Genomic DNA, 19,909 nt, shown 5'->3' with positions numbered 1-19,909 from the left:
AATTCCCAATAATGTCCATTTGTTATTTATTCCATTTGCACAACAGCATGTGAAATTGGTTGCCAGTGTTGCTTCCTAAGTGGACAGTTTGATATCACAAAATAAGGCTACTTTCACACTAGCGTTGGGCTCGGCCCGTCGCAGTGCGTCGGGCCGAGGTCACCGACGCTAGCGTTGTCTCCACCGCACAACGGGGGCAGCGGATGCATTTTTCCAGCGCATCCGCTGCCCCATTGTGAGGTGCGGGGAAGTGCGGGGAGGTGGGGGCGGAGTTCCGGCCGCGCATGCGCGGTCGGAAAAAGCGGACCGTCGGGAGCAAAAAACGCTACATGTAACGTTTTTTGCTCCCGGCGGACCACCACAACACGGCGCAACCATCTCACGACGGTTGCGACGTGTGGCAATCCGTCGCAATGCATCACTAATGTTAGTCAAACGGAGAAAAAACGCATCCTGCAAGCACTTTTGCAGGATGCGTTTTTTCTGCAAAACGACGCATTGTGACGGATTGCAGTTAACGCTAGTGTGAACGTAGCCTAAGTGCCCCCTTTATTTTTTTGAGCAGTGTATATATATATATAGCCACATTGAAAAGTTTGTAGCAATGCTTTTCAGCAGCTAAATGATTTACTTACTGTGTTGCATGATGGACCTGCTATTCATTTGAAAATGCCATTTACCGGTAAGTTTATTTTTTGTAAATGGTTGCAACATTTTCTCAACATTTGAACATGGCCTCCTACAGATGCCTCTGAGAGTAGGAAAGTTGTATAGAAAAAAATTGGAGTCCGGCACAACAGGACTGGATTTTCCTTTTCTTTTTAAATATAGTGCATAGAAAAGAAAAATTTACATGGTCAGCATGACCCAGTCGACGCATTTCGACTGCACTAGGCACTAGGTAGTCTTACTCATGAGGCACTATATTTTCTTTTGAAAAATAAAAAGAAAAGGAAAATCCAGTCCTGTTGAGCCGGACTCCAATTTTTTCTATTTTACTTGATGTGAGGCAAGGGCGAGGCCGGTGTCTGAGCCCCAGATGGATGAGCATAGAGCAACTGGGTGAGATGGAATTAAGTTTTTAGGAAAGTTGTATATCTTACCTTACATCCTTCACATGCATGCACCCCATAATGGAAGCCTGAAGCTTTGTCACCACATATCTTGCAGTCCACATTATGCACAGTTTGTTGATGCACCAGTGAACCTGAAACTTGCTCATATGAAGAGGGAGATCTAGGTGGGATTTCTGCAATATTAAGATGAAATTTTAATGTTATATGTTTTTTCAGCAGATTACAAAAGATGTCATCAAGGATGAGTGTATGTGAATAAATATTTTTTTCTCTAAAGACATATGCATCATATTTTACATGTATTATAGGGCGTATGAAGAACTATTTAGTTTCTTTACGCTTTGTAAAGTTTCCTCGTGTAATTTTGTTGATTTAACCCCTTCATGACCGGAGGTATTTTCTTCATGGGGTTTCGTTTTTTGCTCCCTTCTTCCCAGAGCTATAACTTTTTTATTTTTTCATCAATATGGCCATGTGAGGGCTTGTTTATTGCGGGACGAGTTGTACTTTTGAACGACACCATTGGTTTTAACATATCTTGTACTGGAAAATGTGAAAAAAAATTCAAGTGCAGTGAAATTGAAAAAAGTGCATTCCCACAGTTGTTTTTTGTTTAACTTTTTTACTATATTCATTATATTCACTAAATGCTAAAAATGACCTGCCATTATGATTCTCCAGGTCATTGTGAGTGCATTGAAACATGCAAACATGAAACACGAAAATTGAACTGCATTACTGCACTAGAAATATGAAAATCGAGAGCGTTTAGTGCATAAAAATGGCCAATTTTATGTGTACCTGGTAGCCACTTTACGGCATCTCTCTTATACCAGGTCCTACACTTTCCTTTCCTCGCTGAGAATATACGTCTCCATCTGAATGGGTACCTATGAAAACCTCTTCTTAGACTAGCATTCTCACTTTCTGTGGAGGGGTAATGGACCTGTTGCAATTAAGACACCTGTAGCTAGGAGGCGGAGTGCTCGGTCAGAAGGCTAAATAATACATTTGAAAAAACTGACCGTCACATCCAAACATAGACTAAGTGTGAACAGGTGCTGAACCTAGAGTCACCAACTCTTATATAGTCAAGCAAATAAGGCAGCACACTGCAGCGCTGAAACATGCAAATATGAAACACGAAAATTGAACTGCATTACTGCACTAGAAATATGAAAAATGAGAGCGTTTAGCGCATAAAAATGGCCAATTTTATGTGTACCTGGTAGCCACTTTACGGCATCTCTCTTATACCAGGTCTGCAGCGCTGCAGTGTGCTGCCTTATTTGCTTGACTATATAAGAGTGCAGATACGATCTTTTGATAGTTCATTATTGCATTTTAATGCAATGCTGCGGCAACCAAAAAACATAATTCTGGCGTTTTTGACTATTTTTTTTCGCTGCGCCGTTTAGCGATCAGGTTATTCCTTTTTTTTTTATTGATAGATCGGGCAATACCAAATACATGTATGTTTGATTTTTTTATATATATTGCTTTATTTTGAATGGGGCAAAAGGGGGGTGATTTGAACTTTTTTTTATATATATTTTAAAAAATATTTTTTTTTACTTTTTGCATGCTTTAATAGTCTCCATGGGAGTCTAGAAGCTGCCATAACCCGATCGGCTCCACTACATACATACATCAGATCGCCTGTAGGTAGTAAAATTACTCACTTAGGCCTGTTTCACACGTCAGTGGCTCCGGTACGTGTGATGACAGTTTTCTCACATACCGGAGACACTGACTCACGTAGACACATTAAAATCATGTGTCTCTGCACATGTCAGCGTGTTTTCACGGACCGTGTGTCCGTTTGAAAAACACGGAGACATGTCAGTGTTCGTGGGAGCGCACGGATCACACGGACCCATTAAAGTCAATGGGTCCGTGTAAAACACGTACCCCACACGGATGCTGTCCGTGTGCCATCCATGTGCCATGCAAGAGACAGTGCTACAGTAAGCGCTGTCCCCTACTTTGGGTGCTGAAGCCGGAATTCATTCCTTCTTCCCAGCAGCGTTCGCTGGAGAGAAGGAATGAAAAATCATTGTTTTTTTATTTTTTTGTGGTTAAAATCAAGTTCCCGGCAACCTCCCCCCTCCCACCCCCTGTGCGCCCGCCTGCTGGAAATAAAATACTCACCCAGCTCCCTCGCTGGAAATAAAATACTCACCCAGCTCCCTCGATGCTTCATCTCAGCGCCGCAGCTTGTCCTGTATGAGCGGTCACGTGGTGCCACTCATTACAGTGATGAATATGTGGCTCCACCTCCCATAGGGGTGGAGCCGCATATTCATCACTGTAATGAGCGGTACCACGTGACCGCTCATACAGGACAAGCTGCAGCGCTGAGAGGAAGCATCGAGGGAGCTGGGTGAGTATTTTAATGCCAGTGGGCGGGCGCACAGGGGGTGGGAGGGGGGAGGTGACAAGGAACTTGATTTTAAAGACAAAAATAATAAAAAAACATTGATTTTTCATTCCTTCTCTCCAGCAAACGCTGCTGGAGAGAAGGGATGAATATCGGCTTCAGCACCACGCTGGGGACAGCGCTTACTGTAGCGCTGTCTCCTGCACGGTCCGTGTGGTACTCAGTCGGCACACGGGCGGCACACGGCTGCCGCACGTGTGCCACACTGATGTGCCACATGAGCTCACGGACACAGATAACTCCGGTACCAATTTTTCCGGTACCAGAATTATCTGGACGTGTGAGACTGGCCTTACTATGAGCAACGACCACCTGGCGGAACTCATAGCAATCTGGCAGGGACAACCATAGAGGTCTCCAGGAGACCTCTGGTTGTCATGCCAACCCATCGGTGACCCGCGCTCACATGACGGGGTCACCGATGGGCGGATTTCCAGTGCGACTGCCGGAAGTGCATGTTAAATGCCGCTGTCAGCATTTGACAGCGGCATTTAACTGGTTAGTAGCCCGCGTGGATCGTGATTCCACCCGCAGCTGTTCAAAACAGCTGACATGTGCCGGAACAGATGTGGGCTCAGCGCTGGAGTCCACATCAAAAGGAGGGAGTGCTACACGGGCATATTATTACTCCAAATGTCGTTAAGGGGTTAAAGGGAACCTGCCAAATCTGCTAATGCTAATAACCTGCAGATATTGGGCTAATCTACAGGTTAATAGCAATTATGATGGTGTCTGGCCCCTGTACTAAGAGTGCAGCACTTGGACAAAATGAACTTTATTCCTTCTGGGAGCCACCAGCTTTCAATCATACAAGCATGCCGGCGCTGCTTCAGTCACTGGACTATACTTTGAGGGTTGCTGCACCTACCCCCAAATACTTTGAACAACAGCTACAGTGTATCTGTGCATTGGAGTCTGTTTCTGAGATAATTTTGTTAACTTTTGGGGAATACTTTATGATTTTATTTTTTTCTGTGCACGGCCACCCTCCCTCCCAGCTAAGATACACCTACTTTACAAAAAAGTTGGAAAATCTGTCTGGGACTTGCATAAAAATGCCAAAAGCCAAAATATTTTTGCGACATTTCATTCAGTTTTATGCCAGAATTCTTGTAGAACAGATGAAATGGAATTTAAGGGTATGTGCGCAAGGTGCGGATTTGCTTTTGTAAAATTTTGCGCGAATTCTGCCTATCTTGGCAGAAAACAGTTGAAATTCCACACGGTTTTCATGCGTTTTTTTAATGCAAATTTGTCATATGGATTTGTATGCGTATTTGTAAGCTAAATAAAGATATAGAGTGCCTTGCGAAAGTATTCATCTCCCTGGAACTTTTCAACCTTTTCCCACATATCATGCTTCAAACATAAAGATACCAAATGTAAATTTTTGGTGAAGAATCAACAACAAATGGAACACAATTGTGAAGTTGAACGAAATTTATTGGTTATTTTAAATTTTTGTGGAAATTCAAAAACTGAAAAGTGGGGTGTGCAATATTATTCGGCCCCTTTAACTTAATACTTTGTTGCACCACCTTTTGCTGCGATTACAGCTGCAAGTCGCTTGGGGTATGTCTATCAGTTTTCTACATCGAAAGACTGAAATTCTTGCCCATTCTTCCTTGGCAAACAGCTCGAGCTCAGTGAGGTTTGATGGAGATCATTTGTGAACAGCAGTTTTCAGCTTTCCACAGAATCTCGATTGGATTAAGGTCTGGACTTTGACTTGGCCATTCTAATACCTGGATGCGTTTATTTGTGAACCATTCCATGGTAGATTTTGCTTTAAGTTTTGGGATAATTGTCTTGTTGGAAGACAAATCTCTGTCCCAGTCTGAGGTCTTTTGCAGACTCCAACAGGTTTCTTCAAGAATGGTCCTGTATTTGGCTCCATCCATCTTCCCATCAATTTTAACCATCTTCCCTGTCCCTGCTGAAGAAAAGCAGGCCCAAACCATGATGCTGCCACCACCATGTTTGACAGTGGGGATGGTGTGTTCAGGGTGATGAGCTTTGTTGCCTTTACGCCAAACATATCGTTTGGCATTGTTGCCAAAATGTTCGATTTTGGTATCATCAGACCAGAGCACCTTCTTCCACATGTTTGGTGTGTCTCCCAGGTGGCTTGTTGCAAACTTTAAACAACACTTTTTATGGATATCTTTGAGAAATGGCTTTCTTCTTGCCACTCTTCCATAAAGGCCAGATTTGTGCAGTGTGCAGTGATGATCGTTGTCCTATGGACAGACTGTCTCACCTTAGCTGTAAATCTCTGCAGTTCATCCAGAGTGATCATGGGCCTCTTGGCTGCATCTCTGATCAGTCTTCTTCTTGTTTGAGATGAAAGTTTAGAGGGACAGCCGGGTCTTGGTATATTTGCAGTGGTATGATACTCCTTCCATTTCAATATGATCGCTTGCACAGTGCCCCTTGGGATGTTTAAAGTTTTGGAAATCATTTTGTATCCAAATCCGGCTTTAAACTTCTCCACAACAGTATCACTGACCTGCCTGTTGTGTTCCTTGGTCTTCATGATGCTCTCACTTCAAACAAAACCCTGAAACTATCACAGAGCAGGTGCATTTATACGGAGGCTTGATTACACACAGGTGGATTATATTTATCATCATTAGGCATTTAGGACAACATTGGATCATTCAGAGATCCACAATCAACTTCTGGAGTGAGTTTGCTGCACTGAAAGTAAAGAGGCCGAATAATATTGCACGCCCCACTTTTCAGTTTTTGAATTTCCACAAAAATTTAAAATAACCAATAAATTTCGTTCAACTTCACAATTGTGTTCCACTTGTTGCTCATCCTTCACCAACAATTTACATTTGGTATCTTTATGTTTGAAGCATGTTATGTGGGAAAAGGTTAAAAAGTTCCAGGGGGCCGAATACTTTCGCAAGGCACTATATTATTTAACAAAAAAAAAAGAATTGTGATATCATTTCCTTGTTCAAACTCTATAGCCAGATCCCCTCATTAATATTAAATAAAGACACACACACACACACACACACACACACACACACTCACAATTAAATAAAGACACACACACACAATTAAATAAAGACATACCCACAGTCACCAGCCTATCTAGGAGCATTAACATAATTAACCTACATCTACTGTAACAAAACAGCAACCGTTATTAGGCTATGTCCCCACGGTCAGTAATCGGCAGCACTTTGGACACAGCACGTGTCCAAAGCGTTGCTGACTTTTGAACACAGGTGTTCACTGAACCGTGCAGAATCACCGCGCCCTTATCTTGTGGAGCATCTCCGAAAAATAAATGGACATGCTGCAGTCTGGAAAGACGCAACACATGTCCGTCTCCACAGGGAAGCCGCGGGTGGCGGTGCACGCATAGTGGACATGGGATTTCTTGAAATCCCTTGTTATGCTAAACAGTAGGTTATCCAAGAGTGGACCCTGTAGGCCGTGGTGCCGAGCCTCCCCTGGGGGAGCTGGTCCTAGTGGGCTGACTCCTATACAGGGACCATCAGGGGCAAGCCCAGAGGATTCAAATACTACGACTGCCGGAACCGAGAGGGCGACTGAAGGACTGAGAAGTACAAGAGACAGACCTGGAGGACAAGGAAATGTGACATAAGGGACTCCAGAACACATCAGGCAGTCACTTGAGGAATAGGAAAACCGGCAAGTTTGGAGGAGAACCAAGGACGAGAAAAGAAAAGGGCTGGAGAGAGGGAGTGAGGTCCAAGGACCAACAGGGGCCTGGAAGGCGGGAGGAACAATAGGAAAGGCAAGGGCAGGCACAGTAAACGAGATCCAGGGACCACCAGGATCAGGGACGCCAGGATGCACAAGAGGAAAGGCAAGGGCAGGCAAGGTAAATGAGATCTAGGTACCACCATGAGCTGGGACGGCAGGAGGCACAATAGGAATGGCAAGAGCAGGCAGGGTAAACAAGATCCAGTGACCACCAGGAGCAGGGATGGCATAAGACACTGTAGGAAAGGCAAGGGCAGGCAGAGTAAACACACTATATGAGGGAGTACAACAGGGGCCTGAGCTAAAGGAACAAACTAGATAATCAGGCAGTCACTTGGAGGAAATACAAAGAAATACCCTGCACGTACCCACTACTGGTGGAGATGCACTCCCGGGTCAGGTCATGACAGTTCTATAGAGCGCAGGGGACATGTGTGCCTGCGACCTAAGCCGAGTAAGGGGTGCACGCGGACACCAGAACCTGGCAGCAGGCAGGACAGCAGGAAGCACTGGAGAGGAGTGAGCTCGTCCCCAACCAGCAGCGCGCCGGAGCAGCCGCCGCTTGGTAAGTCATGGCTTCCAACCCGCAGCATTTACTGACTGTGGGAACATGCAGTGGGAATCTGCGTGAAATGCAATGTCTGTTTCTTTTTTTAAAAAAGTTTTAAAAAAAATTGCGTGTGCTCCTGCGTAATTTTCATAACCAGCAGATTGAAAGCCGATGGCTGAGGGCAGATGTTAATATAATAATAAGGAGCCAATAGCCATAAAGGTACCCAGGCTTTTAATATCAGCTCACAGCTGTTTGCTTGACCCTTACTGGCCAGTTTACAAGGGAGCCCCAGAAAAAAATTGACATGTGGTCCCCCCTATAAAATTGAACCAGAAAGGCTAGGCAGATAGATGCAGGCTGATATTAATAGCCTGGGAAGGGGCCATGTATATTGGCACCCCACAGGCTAAAAACATCAGCTTTCAGCCACCCCAGAAAAGGCGCATCTTATAGATGCGCCAATTCTGGCACTTAGCCTCGCTCTTCCCACTTGTCCTGTAGTGGTGGCAAGTGGGGTAATATTTGTGGGGTTGATGTCACCTGTGTATTGTCCGGTGACATCAAGCCCATGGCTTAGTAATAGAGAGCTGTCTATAAGACACTTATCTATTACTAATCCTATAGTTATATGGTAAATAAAGACACAGCCAGAATAAAGTCCTTTAATTGAAATAATCACACAGACTCCTTTATTGAAGCTTAATTAACCATACTTACTGCATTGCTTAATCCCTGAATCCCTGGATCTCCTGCAACAAAAATAAAATAATAAACCAAAATAAATACTTCCTGTCCGCTGTAGTCCATTTATCGAGTGTCCCACGATGATCTCACGTGTAGAACAGTCACATCAGGAGATGTGACTGCTCTACCAGGCCGCTGGCGATACACTGACAGGAGGTAATCGCTCCTGCAGTGTATCACTGAGAGTTCACTGGAGTTCATGCTCTCACTTAGCGGTGCTGCAAGTGAGAACCAGAGCTGATCAGCTGATGAACTCCAGTGAACTCTCACGGCGGCGCAGTGATACAATGCAGGAGGATTACCTCCTGTCAGTGAATCACTGGAGGCCGGGTAGAGCAGTCATATCTCCCGATGTGACTGTTCTGCATGTGAGATCATTGTGGGGCACTCGTTATTAACTCCTTCATGACACCAGCTTTTTTTGGTTTTGCGTTTTCGTTTTTCACATCCCTCCTTCCGAGAGCCATAACTTTTTTATTTTTCTATCAATATGCCCATGTGAGGGCTTATATTTTGGGGGACAAGTTGTACTTTTGAACGACATCATTGGTTTTTGCATGTCATGTACTAGAAAGTGGGGAAAATATGCAATCCCACACTTGTTTTTTGTTTGGCTTTTTTGCTAGGTTCACTTAATGTTAAAAGTGACCTTCCATTATGATTCTCCAGGTCATTATGAGCATAGACATCAAACACGTCTAGGTTATTTTTTATCTAAGTGGTAAAAAAAAATTCCAATCTTTGCTTAAAAAAAAATTGCGCAATTTTCCGATACCCGTAGCGTCTCTATTTTTCGGGATCTCGGGTCGGATGGGGCTTATTTTTTCTGTACCAAGCTGACGTTTTTAATGATACCAATTTGGTGGAGATACGTTCTTTTGATCACCTGTTACTGAATTTTAATGCAATGTCATGGCGACCAAAAAAAAGTAATTCTGGTGTTTCAAATTTTTTTCTCGCTACACTGTTTAGCGATCAGGTTAATCCTTTTTTTTATTGATAGATCGGGAGATTCTGACCTTGCCGATACCAATTATATGTATATTTGATTTTTTTATTGTTTTATTTTGAATGGGGCGAAAGGGGGGTGATTTAAACTTTTATATACAGTATATATATATATATACACTCACCGGCCACTTTATTAGGTACACCATGCTAGTAACGGGTTGGACCCCCTTTTGCCTTCAGAACTGCCTCAATTCTTCGTGGCATAGATTCAACAAGGTGCTGGAAGCATTCCTCAGAGATTTTGGTCCATATTGACATGATGGCATCACACAGTTGCCGCAGATTTGTCGGCTGCACATCCCAAAGATGCTCCATACAAGGCAGGATGGATCCATGCTTTCATGTTGTTTACGCCAAATTCTGACCCTACCATCCGAATGTCGCAGCAGAAATCGAGACTCATCAGACCAAGCAACGTTTTTCCAATCTTCTACTGTCCAATTTCGATGAGCTTGTACAAATTGTAGCCTCAGTTTCCTGTTCTTAGCTGAAAGGAGTGGTACCCGGTGTGGTCTTCTGCTGCTGTAGCCCATCTGCCTCAAAGTTCGACGCACTGTGCGTTCAGAGATGCTCTTAGGCCTACCTTGGTTGTAACGGGTGGCGATTTGAGTCACTGTTGCCTTTCTATCAGCTCGAACCAGTCTGCCCATTCTCCTCTGACCTCTGGCATCAACAAGGCATTTCCGCCCACAGAACTGCCGCTCACTGGATTTTTTTTCTTTTTCGGACCATTCTCTGTAAACCCTAGAGATGGTTGTGCGTGAAAATCCCAGTAGATCAGCAGTTTCTGAAATACTCAGACCAGCCCTTCTGGCACCAACAACCATGCCACGTTCAAAGGCACTCAAATCACCTTTCTTCCCCATACTGATGCTCGGTTTGAACTGCAGGAGATTGTCTTGACCATGTCTACATGCCTAAATGCACTGAGTTGCCGCCATGTGATTGGCTGATTAGAAATTAAGTGTTAACAAGAAGTTGGACAGGTGTACCTAATAAAGTGGCCGGTGAGTGTATATATATATATATATATATATATATATATATATATATATATATATATAACAGCATGGAAAGCTTAAAGGGGTAGACTTTACATCCCTTTACACTTATATAGTAGAAATCTCCCACAAGTGACCCAATTTTGGAAACTAGACCCCTCAAGGAATGTATTTGGATGTGGATTGAGCACCTTGAACCCCCAGGTGCATCACAGAAGTTTATAACTTAGATCTCGGAGCCGTGAAAATAAAATAATCCCATTTTTCCCACAGAAATGTTATTTTGGTCACAAATGTTGTATTTTCATAAGGATAACAGGGAAAATTACACCATAAAATGTGTTGTGCAATTTCTCCTGAGTAGGCCGATACCCAATATGTGGGGGAATACAAGTTTTAAGGCACAGTTCAAAGCTCAGAAGAGAAGATGCGCATATTGGAGTTCAGATTTTGCTGGAATGATTTGAGTGTGCCATGTCACATTGGCAAAGCCCCTGAGGTGCCAGAACAACAGAAACCCCCTGTATGTAAGTGTAGCGCCCCCACTGCCGCAGGGCCGAGGGGTACCCGGTACCGGGCCTCTGAGTCTCTGCTCTGGGGCTGTCACGGTGGCTAGACCCGGTCTGTGACCCTGCTGAGGGGCGTACAGTGATAGATGTAGATAGTGGTGGTGGTGCGGTGCAGTAAATAACGAGGACACCAGGTTGCAGTCTCTTTACCTCTTTACTGAAGGTCTCTGGGTCCTCAGTTCGGAATACGGAATTCACCAGGCTGCGCAAGTCCGGCCGGCCCGATGGCACCTCCAGAGTTCTCCTTGCAGGTGGAAATCTGTGCCTTCCTGCTAGCGCTATGTGTTGTGGTCCTCCCCTGCTGTGCTTACGGGATAGTCCCCACAACTGTTGTGTCTGTTTCTCGTGTTCCCTCACAACAACTCGATTAGATGATGTTCTGCTAATCCTCCGTCCCTCCCGGTGTTATGGTTGGGACGCACCCGTATGACGGGTAGGCTCGGAGCTCTTCCGGGACCCTAGAGTCGCCCCTCTCCACAGGTTGCCCCCCAAGTCTGCATAGGTGATTTAGGTGAGACAGCCCGCCTGTGGCTGACTGTCCTGCCGTTGTTTTGAAGTATTGCTTTGAGCTAGATATATGAATACTTCCTCGGCGTTCTGGCCGCCGGTTGTGCGCCTCAGTAGGATGTTGCCTCGGTCTTACAGCACGACTCCTACTGGTATTCTCCTTCTTGCTTTGATCTCGTTTCCCACTCAGCACAATATATCTCGCTTCTGATCCTTTCTTAGGGCACCGCCGCTATGCTGAGCAGGCACGGTCCCGTGACGTTCTTTCTTGTTGCCAGGCCTCTGTCAGGGTCCCAAACCTGACAGGGACCCTACCGAATCTTCCCCACAACACCCCCTGCCACAAGGTGTTGCCTGGTTCCAACCCAGTCAGCTTTCTGAACTAACTTCCTGCCTGACCCCCAGTTTACCCACACGGTGAGGAGTGGCCTAATAAATAGCACCCTTAGCTCCCCCTGGAGGCCCGACTGTGAAATGTATTGGTGTATGTGATACCTGGTCAGATGAACTCCTTCAGTGCCATCAGACGTACCATAGCCCCCCTTAGCGGCGGAGCCACAGTACTGCAACGACCAGGACTCTGGGGCGCTGCATAAGCTCATTTTACAAACTACACTTCCCAATGAACCCATCTAGGGGTGCAGTGATCATATTAACACCACATGCGCCTCACATAATTTTATACCATTGAGAGTGAAAAAAGAATAAATTACATTTTTACCACTAAAATGTTGTTTTAGTCCAAAGTTTTTAATTTTTCTAAAGGCTAATAGGAATTTTTTTTTCACAGAGCCCCTGAGTTGCCAGAACAACAGAATCCCCCAATAAATGACCCCATTTTACAAACTACACCTCTCAATGATTTCATCTAGGGGTGCAGTGATCATATTGACACCACAGGTGTGTTACAGGTGTGTTACAGAATTTTATACCATTGAGCAGTGAAGAAAAAATAACTAACTACATTTTTCCACTAAAAATGTTTATTTTAGCCCCAGATATTATATTTTCACACAAGAAGTGAGTAAAAATGGCACCATAATTTGTCCCACAATTTCTACTGAACGTGGTAATACCCCATATGTGACTGTACAGTACTGCTTAGTCATATGGATAGACCCTGGGAGGAATGGAGCGCTATTTGCCTCCTGGAGCGCAGATTTTCCTAGAACAGTTGGCGGACTCCAAATACAGCCCCTAATTGATAGAAGAGCAGAATTTCCCCCTCAAGTGGAAATTATACCTCTTTGGGAATTTATCTACAGGTGACTCCATGAGTGTTTTCAAGAAATAAGCAGCAATAAATGTTGCCGAGTGAAAATTGCAAACTGCTGTTATAGTGACCAGTACGTTGTAGTGACCGGTACATTCCAGTCACGAGTATATTATGTCCAGCCCGTGCTTCTGGAGACATGCACCCGTATGTTAGATGGGCTCTCATCGCTTCCGAAATGCCAAACATGTGGACGCTATATGTGGTTTAGGTACACCGTGGGGCTCAGAAGGGAGGGGGGAATTTGGATTTGGGAGTGCAGAATTTGCTGACTTTTTTTGGAGGGTGAGGAACCATTTTGACTTTCCAGAACCTTTCTACTACCAGTAACGTGGTAGCCACCTATGACAGACCTGAGTGGGGATTTGCTTTTTTTGTGGATTGAGTTGAAGCTTTTATTGGGAACATTTTACATAACGTTTGGGATCACATTTATCCGGCACTCTACGCTGAGAACTTACTTTGGGGTTTCCATCTAAATCTGAGTGACGTGATTCAGATGATCCATTCACTATAATGAGGAAGCAGAGTTACTCTGGACTCTGTCTGGCCTCTGTTCAGGCATTTCCTTCTTTTCAGAAGTGCACAAAATTGTGGCCGACTGCACTTTCATGCAGAGTATTTCAGATCTTTCGTAAGCACTGGGGAATCCTGCTTGCAGACCCCAATTTAAGTAACTTGGTATCTCCTAAACCGAGCATCACGTACAGGAGAGGGAGGACCATTGGGGACACCCTGGTCCACAGTTTATATGAGAAGCCCAAAAAGGAAGGTACATGGCTTGACAGAAAACCAAATGGTTTTTTCAAATGTGGTAACTGCTCGAGATGCACAATGATGACACAGTGTAAGACCTTTTGCAGTGCGGCGAATGGTAGAGTATATTATATCAGAGATTTTGGTAACTGTAAATCAACTGGTGTGGTATACAAAGCCACGTGCACCTGCCCGAAAGATTACATTGGTAAGACGATTAGGGAACTGAGGGTAAGGGTTGGAGAGCACGTGTGCGATATAAGGAATAAAAGGGACACCCCGGTTGTCCGTCATATGAATGAAGTACATGGGGGCAATTTGAAAGAAATTACCTTTAATATGGTGGAATTGATTAGACCTAAAATAAGGGGTGGTAACCTGGATAGAGCCATCCAACGGAAGGAAACAGAATGGATGTATAGGTTGCAATCATTATCCCCGAAGGGGCTTAATGAATATCTTTCATATACCTGCTTTATCTGATAGTTCCTTATCTCTAATGGATGAGGTCCATTTATGTGCTCTCGAAATGTGTTCTTGTTGGGGGGTATACCTTTGAACTAAAACTGCATGTTATGGCATGTTTGTACATGCGCCTTATTGTAGGTTTTGTTTATCAGAATCTATATTTGTATATCGGTTATATATTTTTATTAACAAGACTGCCATTGTCCTTTGATAATGAATTTTATTCTCTTGAAAAAGGTTCCCCTATTTATTCCAGCATTGACATGGTCAAATAAGGAATGATAGATGTTCGGTATCATTATTAGATCATTCCGGGACCTCATGAGATTGTACGCACTAGAATTAACAGATGGGTCTCAGTGGTAATATGTATCGTAGGCAGATTGAGAGGAGGCTTTTCTTCCGGTCCTGCGTAGTGTAGTGGGACGCACACTGCAAGAAGTAATGCTGTAGGGATACGTATTATACGGGGGAATACCCCTGGGCATGCGCAGTACCCTGGGGCCCACGCTATGCGTCACAGGCAGATGGAAAGGAGATACCACTTCCGGTCTTGCGCATTAGACTGGAATGCACGCTGCGGGATGGTACGCTGTGGGGAGTCATGCTGAACGGGGGAAACACTTCCAGGCATGCGTAGTACTCTGGGACCCACGCTGCAATTGGGAATCCGCTTTGAGACATGGCAGGTAAACATCTAACTACCCAGTTTTTTCGGCCATCACTGATTAGCGATGGCGCTGATTGGAGCGACTGTATAGACGGGGGTATACAACTCCGCCCGATGTGAACCGCCGGTTATGCTTTTCATCTATGGCATCTGGTATCTGACATATATGACGGGCCTCCTGATGAACCGCAACACGGGGAAACGCGTTGAGGAGCACAATATCTGGATATGTGTCTTCCATCTTTACTATTATATATATTAAGGGCGCATCTTGTATGGATTACTGATGTTGCGGGCCCCATCTATGGGCATAGTCTAGACTATTAGATAACCAATTCAGCTAGATTTTGATAGTATAATATGTTGTGGGCACTTTCTCTTTTTTTGTTTATTGATACTGTTTGATGCCGTATTGATATCTGTATATGGCGAATCTGGCAGCATACCCATTGTTATTGAATAGCAATTGGCAATCATGTTGATGCAAGGATTGTAACCATATATGATTGCATTATTTGTCCTGCTTTGGTCTTTTTGCTAATTTTGATTATATTTAGTTTTTCTGATTTTTTTGTGACCATTTTTTTTGCTTTTTTCATTTCTGTTCATTTATCATTGTTTTCCCACCTTTTATATGAGGGTGAGAAAGGGCAGTGAGGGGTAGTCCACGTTGAGTGGGGGCGCCAAAAAAGTGTATCTAGGGTGGCAACCTCCACAGCAAGGCAGGTGACAGTTAGGACATTGCAGGGTATGCGCTAGTCGTGGTCACTTTTAGCTATTTTTGGTCTTTTTCTGCCGGGAGAACACTGGGGTGGTGTAATTTGAAATAGTTATTTAATAAAATTTGGTTTTTTAAGGGAATTTATGTTCACTACTGTTTTTTCGAGTTCCCATTTTGATCTAATTACGTTATAACGACTGAAATTCATGCAATCCTAAAAAGACAGACACCGCTGGATCACAGGTCCTATGGTGCCCATAGTGCCTCCATCTGCCTCATCATAGGGAATCTTCCTTTGAGGATTCTGTGTGAATCACATATTTCAGAAATTCACACGGAAACTCTGCCGATGTAAGTGCTCAGCGCAGAGCGCAGGATATTTGGGAGGCAGAATGAAAAAATGAACAGCAGGTAAAGAATTGGTTTTATTTATTGTTTACACCATTCCTCGTGCAGTATAAGTGATTAGATTACTTTATTCTTCAGGTCAGTGTGATTACAGCAATACCAAATTTATATTGGGTTTTTATGTTTGGCTGCTGTCACACATTAAAAGACACTTTTCATTGCAAAGAATAATTTTTGCATCACCATATTTTGAGACCTACAATTTTTCTATATTTTGGCCCACTGAGTCATGTGAGGGCTTGTTTTTTTGCAGGATGAGTTGATGTTTTTATTGGTACCATTGTCAGACACATGACATTTTTTTATCAGTTTCTATTGCAATTTTTGGGAGGCAGAATGAACAAAAACCAGCAATTCTGAAATTTTTGGGAGGAGTTTTCTTTTGTCATTCCACATGTCGTAAAATTGATAAGCCAGTTTTATTCTTCGGGTCAGTACGATTACAGGGATACCACAGTTATATTTTTTATATGTTTTGGCGCTTCTACACAATAAAAACTATTTTATAAAAACATAATTATTTTTGCATTATTACTTTATTTTGAGAGCTATAACTTTTGTATTTTTCTGCTGATGGAGATGTGTGGTGGTTTATTTTTGCAGGAAAACAGTGGTACCATGTATATTTATATCCATCTTTTTGATCGCGTTTTATTCCACTTTTTGTTTGGTGGTATGATGATAAAGCATGGGCCATTGGGCCGGATACTGTCCCACCAGTGACCCCCGTCATGTGATCGTGGGTCGCCGGTTCATTGGCATGACAACCAGAAGTCTCCTTGAGACTTCTATGATTGTCACTCCTGGGTTGTTGTGAGCGCCACCCAGTGGTCGGCACTCATAGCAAGTTAGTAATTCTACTACATAGAGGTGATCTGATCATTGCCTCTATGTAGCAGAGTCAATTGGGTTGTGGCAGCTTCTAGTCTCCCATGGAGACTACTGAAGCATGAAAAAAGTGAAAAAAATATTTTTAAAAATATAAAAAATATATAAAAGTTCAAATCACCCCCCTTTCACCCCATTCAAAATAAAACAATATAAAAAAAACAAACATGCACATAGTTGGTATTGCGCATTCAGACTTGTCCGATCTATTAATAAAAAAAAAGGATTAACCTGATCGCTAAACAAGGTAGCAAGAAAAAGTTGAAATGCCAGAATTATATTTTTTGGGTCACCTCGACATTGCATTAAAATGCAATAACGCGCGATCAAAAGATTGTATCTGCACCAAAATGGTATAATTAAAAACGTCAGCTCGTCACTCAAAAAATATGCCCTCACCCGACCCCAGATCATGAAAAATGGAGACGCTATAGGTATCTGAAAATGGCAGAATTTTTTTTTTTAACAAAGTTTGGAATTTTATTTCACCACTTAAATAAAAAAGAACCTAGACATGTTGGTGTTTTTAGAACTTGTAATGACCTGGAGAATGATAATGGCAGGTCAGTTTTAGCATTTAATGAACCTAGTAAAAAAGACAAACAAAAGACAAGTGTGGAATTGCACTTTTTTGCAATTTCACCGCGCTTGGAATTTTTTTCCCGCTTTGTAGTACACGAGAGGGTAAAACCAATGGTGTCATTCAAAAGTGCAACTCGTCCCGCAAAAAACAAGCTCTCATATGGCCATATTGACGGGAAAAAAAAGGTATGGCTCTGAGAAGAAAGGGAGCAAAAAACGAAAACACACAACCTCCGTTGAGGTATTTTTACCTCCGGGGGTTAAGGGGTTTTTTAAACGAAAAAAAAAATACTTTTTTTTTTTACTTTGTCCCACTTTGGTACTATCATACTGATCGTTTGTATAGCATGGGGATGCAGCAGCAACTTCCCTAGCTCTGGTGACACAGATGTCGTCATGACATCATCGGGTCACCATGGCAATGATCGGGACCCCGCATGACGGTGCAGGGTCTCCGATCCAAGAGCAGAGAGGCTGTTATCCCTCTGCCTGATCCCAAAATGCTGTGATCGAGTTCGATCGCAGCATTTAAAGGGTTAAAGTTCCGGGAGCGCGAGAATCAGCTGACACCTAGAGGTGATCGCGCTCACACAGCATGTGTGCCCGCATGATCACCGAGATGTATCCATACGGCACAGGTCAATAAGACTTAGGTCACAAGGACGTATGGATAAGTCTCAGGTGGGGAAGGGTTAAGGAGTGACAACAAAACATTCCAAACCAGCGAAAAATTGCATTTTACAGGAAAAAAAAATGGCAACAAACATTTTTTCCTGTATAATGACTTGTATATAACTTAAAGAGGATTTTTTTTAAATATATAATTTACGTAAACCTACATTTATTTTTTAATAAAAAAATAGGAAATTTCAGTTTCATTTATGAAGGAAGCCAAAACTGTCAAAAATAAGGGACTCAGATACACCCTGTATTAGACATAAAGGAGTGCCTTATACACATTCTGTTCAATATGTCATGTATTCCTACTCCTAGACTCATAAAGGCTATGCATGTTTGAGCTATATACCAAGGAAATGGATTCTAAACCATGAAATAGTGAGCAATAATATGGATAAGGGTATGTGCACACGTTGAGTATAATTTCTTACCATCTCTTGGAAAGAAAAAAGCAGCTACAAAAAAAACACGCACTTTTGGTGCGTTTTTGATTAATTTGAGTGAAGTCAATGGTGAAAAACGCAAGGCAAAAACACACAGAGAATTGACATGTTGAAGATTATTTTCTGCACCAAATCTGCAAGTCAAAAATTCCTAACCTGTGCATGACACTTTATGTTTCTCATTCGCTTTGCTGACATCAGGTTGTGCTTCAAGTCTAGTAACAAATCTGCTCCGAAAAAAATGCGACAAAAACGCACCAAGTATGCAACGTGTGCACACAGCCTAAAACTTTGAACGAGTTTTTTGAGGCTTAGGCCGGCCTCACACTAGAGAGTTTTACGGACGTATGAGAGGCGCAAAAACTATGCATTGCACACGGACCAATGATTCTCTATGGGGCAGCTTCTATCTGCCGTATATTTCTCAGCCGTATTTTACGGGCGTAGAAAATCGCAGCATGCTGTGTTTTTTAGCGTATTGCGCAAAAAATCTGCCAATGAAAGTCTATGGGGGCGAGAAAAATATGGATTACACATGGACCAACAGTGTGACTTGCGAGAAATACGCTCCGGTGTTCTATAGAAAAGCCGGCAATTCAGTGCGGTGTACAGTAAAATCACACTGATAGAATAGATCAAATAAATATCTACACATAGTATAGGGAGAAATATATATACGGTATATGTCAGTGAGACACATATATCTATATATATAATTGTCTAAGGGTTTAATTGTCTGTCTGTCCTGGAAATCCCGCGTCTCTGATTGGTCGAGGCCGCCAGGCCTCGACCAATCAGCGACGGACACAGTCTCTGATTGGTCGAGGCCAGCTGGCATCGACCAATCAGCGACGGGCATTGTCCTCCACTGCTGTCAAGTGCCGCCATTGTGTTGTCTAAGGGTCTAATTGTCTGTCTGTCTCGGAAATCCCGCCTTGCTGATTGGTCGATGCCAGCGACGGGCACAGGCTGCCGCGAATTCTGGAATCATCATTGTCCTCCACTGCTGTCAAAGTGCCGCCATTGTGTAGGGTGTGTGCCTGCGTCTCCCTGTATAGGTGGCATCTCCCTGTGTTTCTATCTTAGAATGGGTCGTAAACGAAAATACGCCAATGAGGATGACAGAAAAGCAGCAGCAGCAGCAAGAAAACGACAACATCGGGAACAGGAGACACCACAACAAACTGCCGCCAGACAAGCCCAGGATGTAGAATGTCACAGAAAATGTCGCCAACAGGAGACACCACAACAAACTGCTGCTAGACAAGCCCAGGATGTGGAATCTCACAAACACCGTCGCCAACCGGAGACACCACAACAAACTGTTGTACGACAGGAACAACATGATCGCCAAATTCATAAAAAACTAAT

General features: G+C 43.4%; 1 protein-coding gene across 2 annotated transcripts in view; it reads right to left on the bottom strand.

Annotated features, from left to right (window-relative positions):
* PPARD (peroxisome proliferator activated receptor delta) overlaps positions 1-19,909 on the bottom strand; it is a 283,091-nt gene that overhangs the window by 115,787 nt on the left and 147,395 nt on the right. For both annotated transcript variants that reach the window (XM_077295485.1, XM_077295486.1), the window contains one exon: positions 1,104-1,249. In XM_077295485.1, coding sequence (XP_077151600.1) covers positions 1,104-1,249 — 146 coding nt within the window. The remainder of the gene's footprint in view (positions 1-1,103; positions 1,250-19,909) is intronic.

The sequence above is a fragment of the Ranitomeya variabilis genome, chromosome 3 (genome assembly GCF_051348905.1).
Source record: "Ranitomeya variabilis isolate aRanVar5 chromosome 3, aRanVar5.hap1, whole genome shotgun sequence".
NCBI lineage: Eukaryota > Metazoa > Chordata > Amphibia > Anura > Dendrobatidae > Ranitomeya > Ranitomeya variabilis.
The sequence above is the reverse complement of the archived record's forward strand: the minus strand, read 5'-3'. Positions and strand labels throughout refer to the sequence as shown.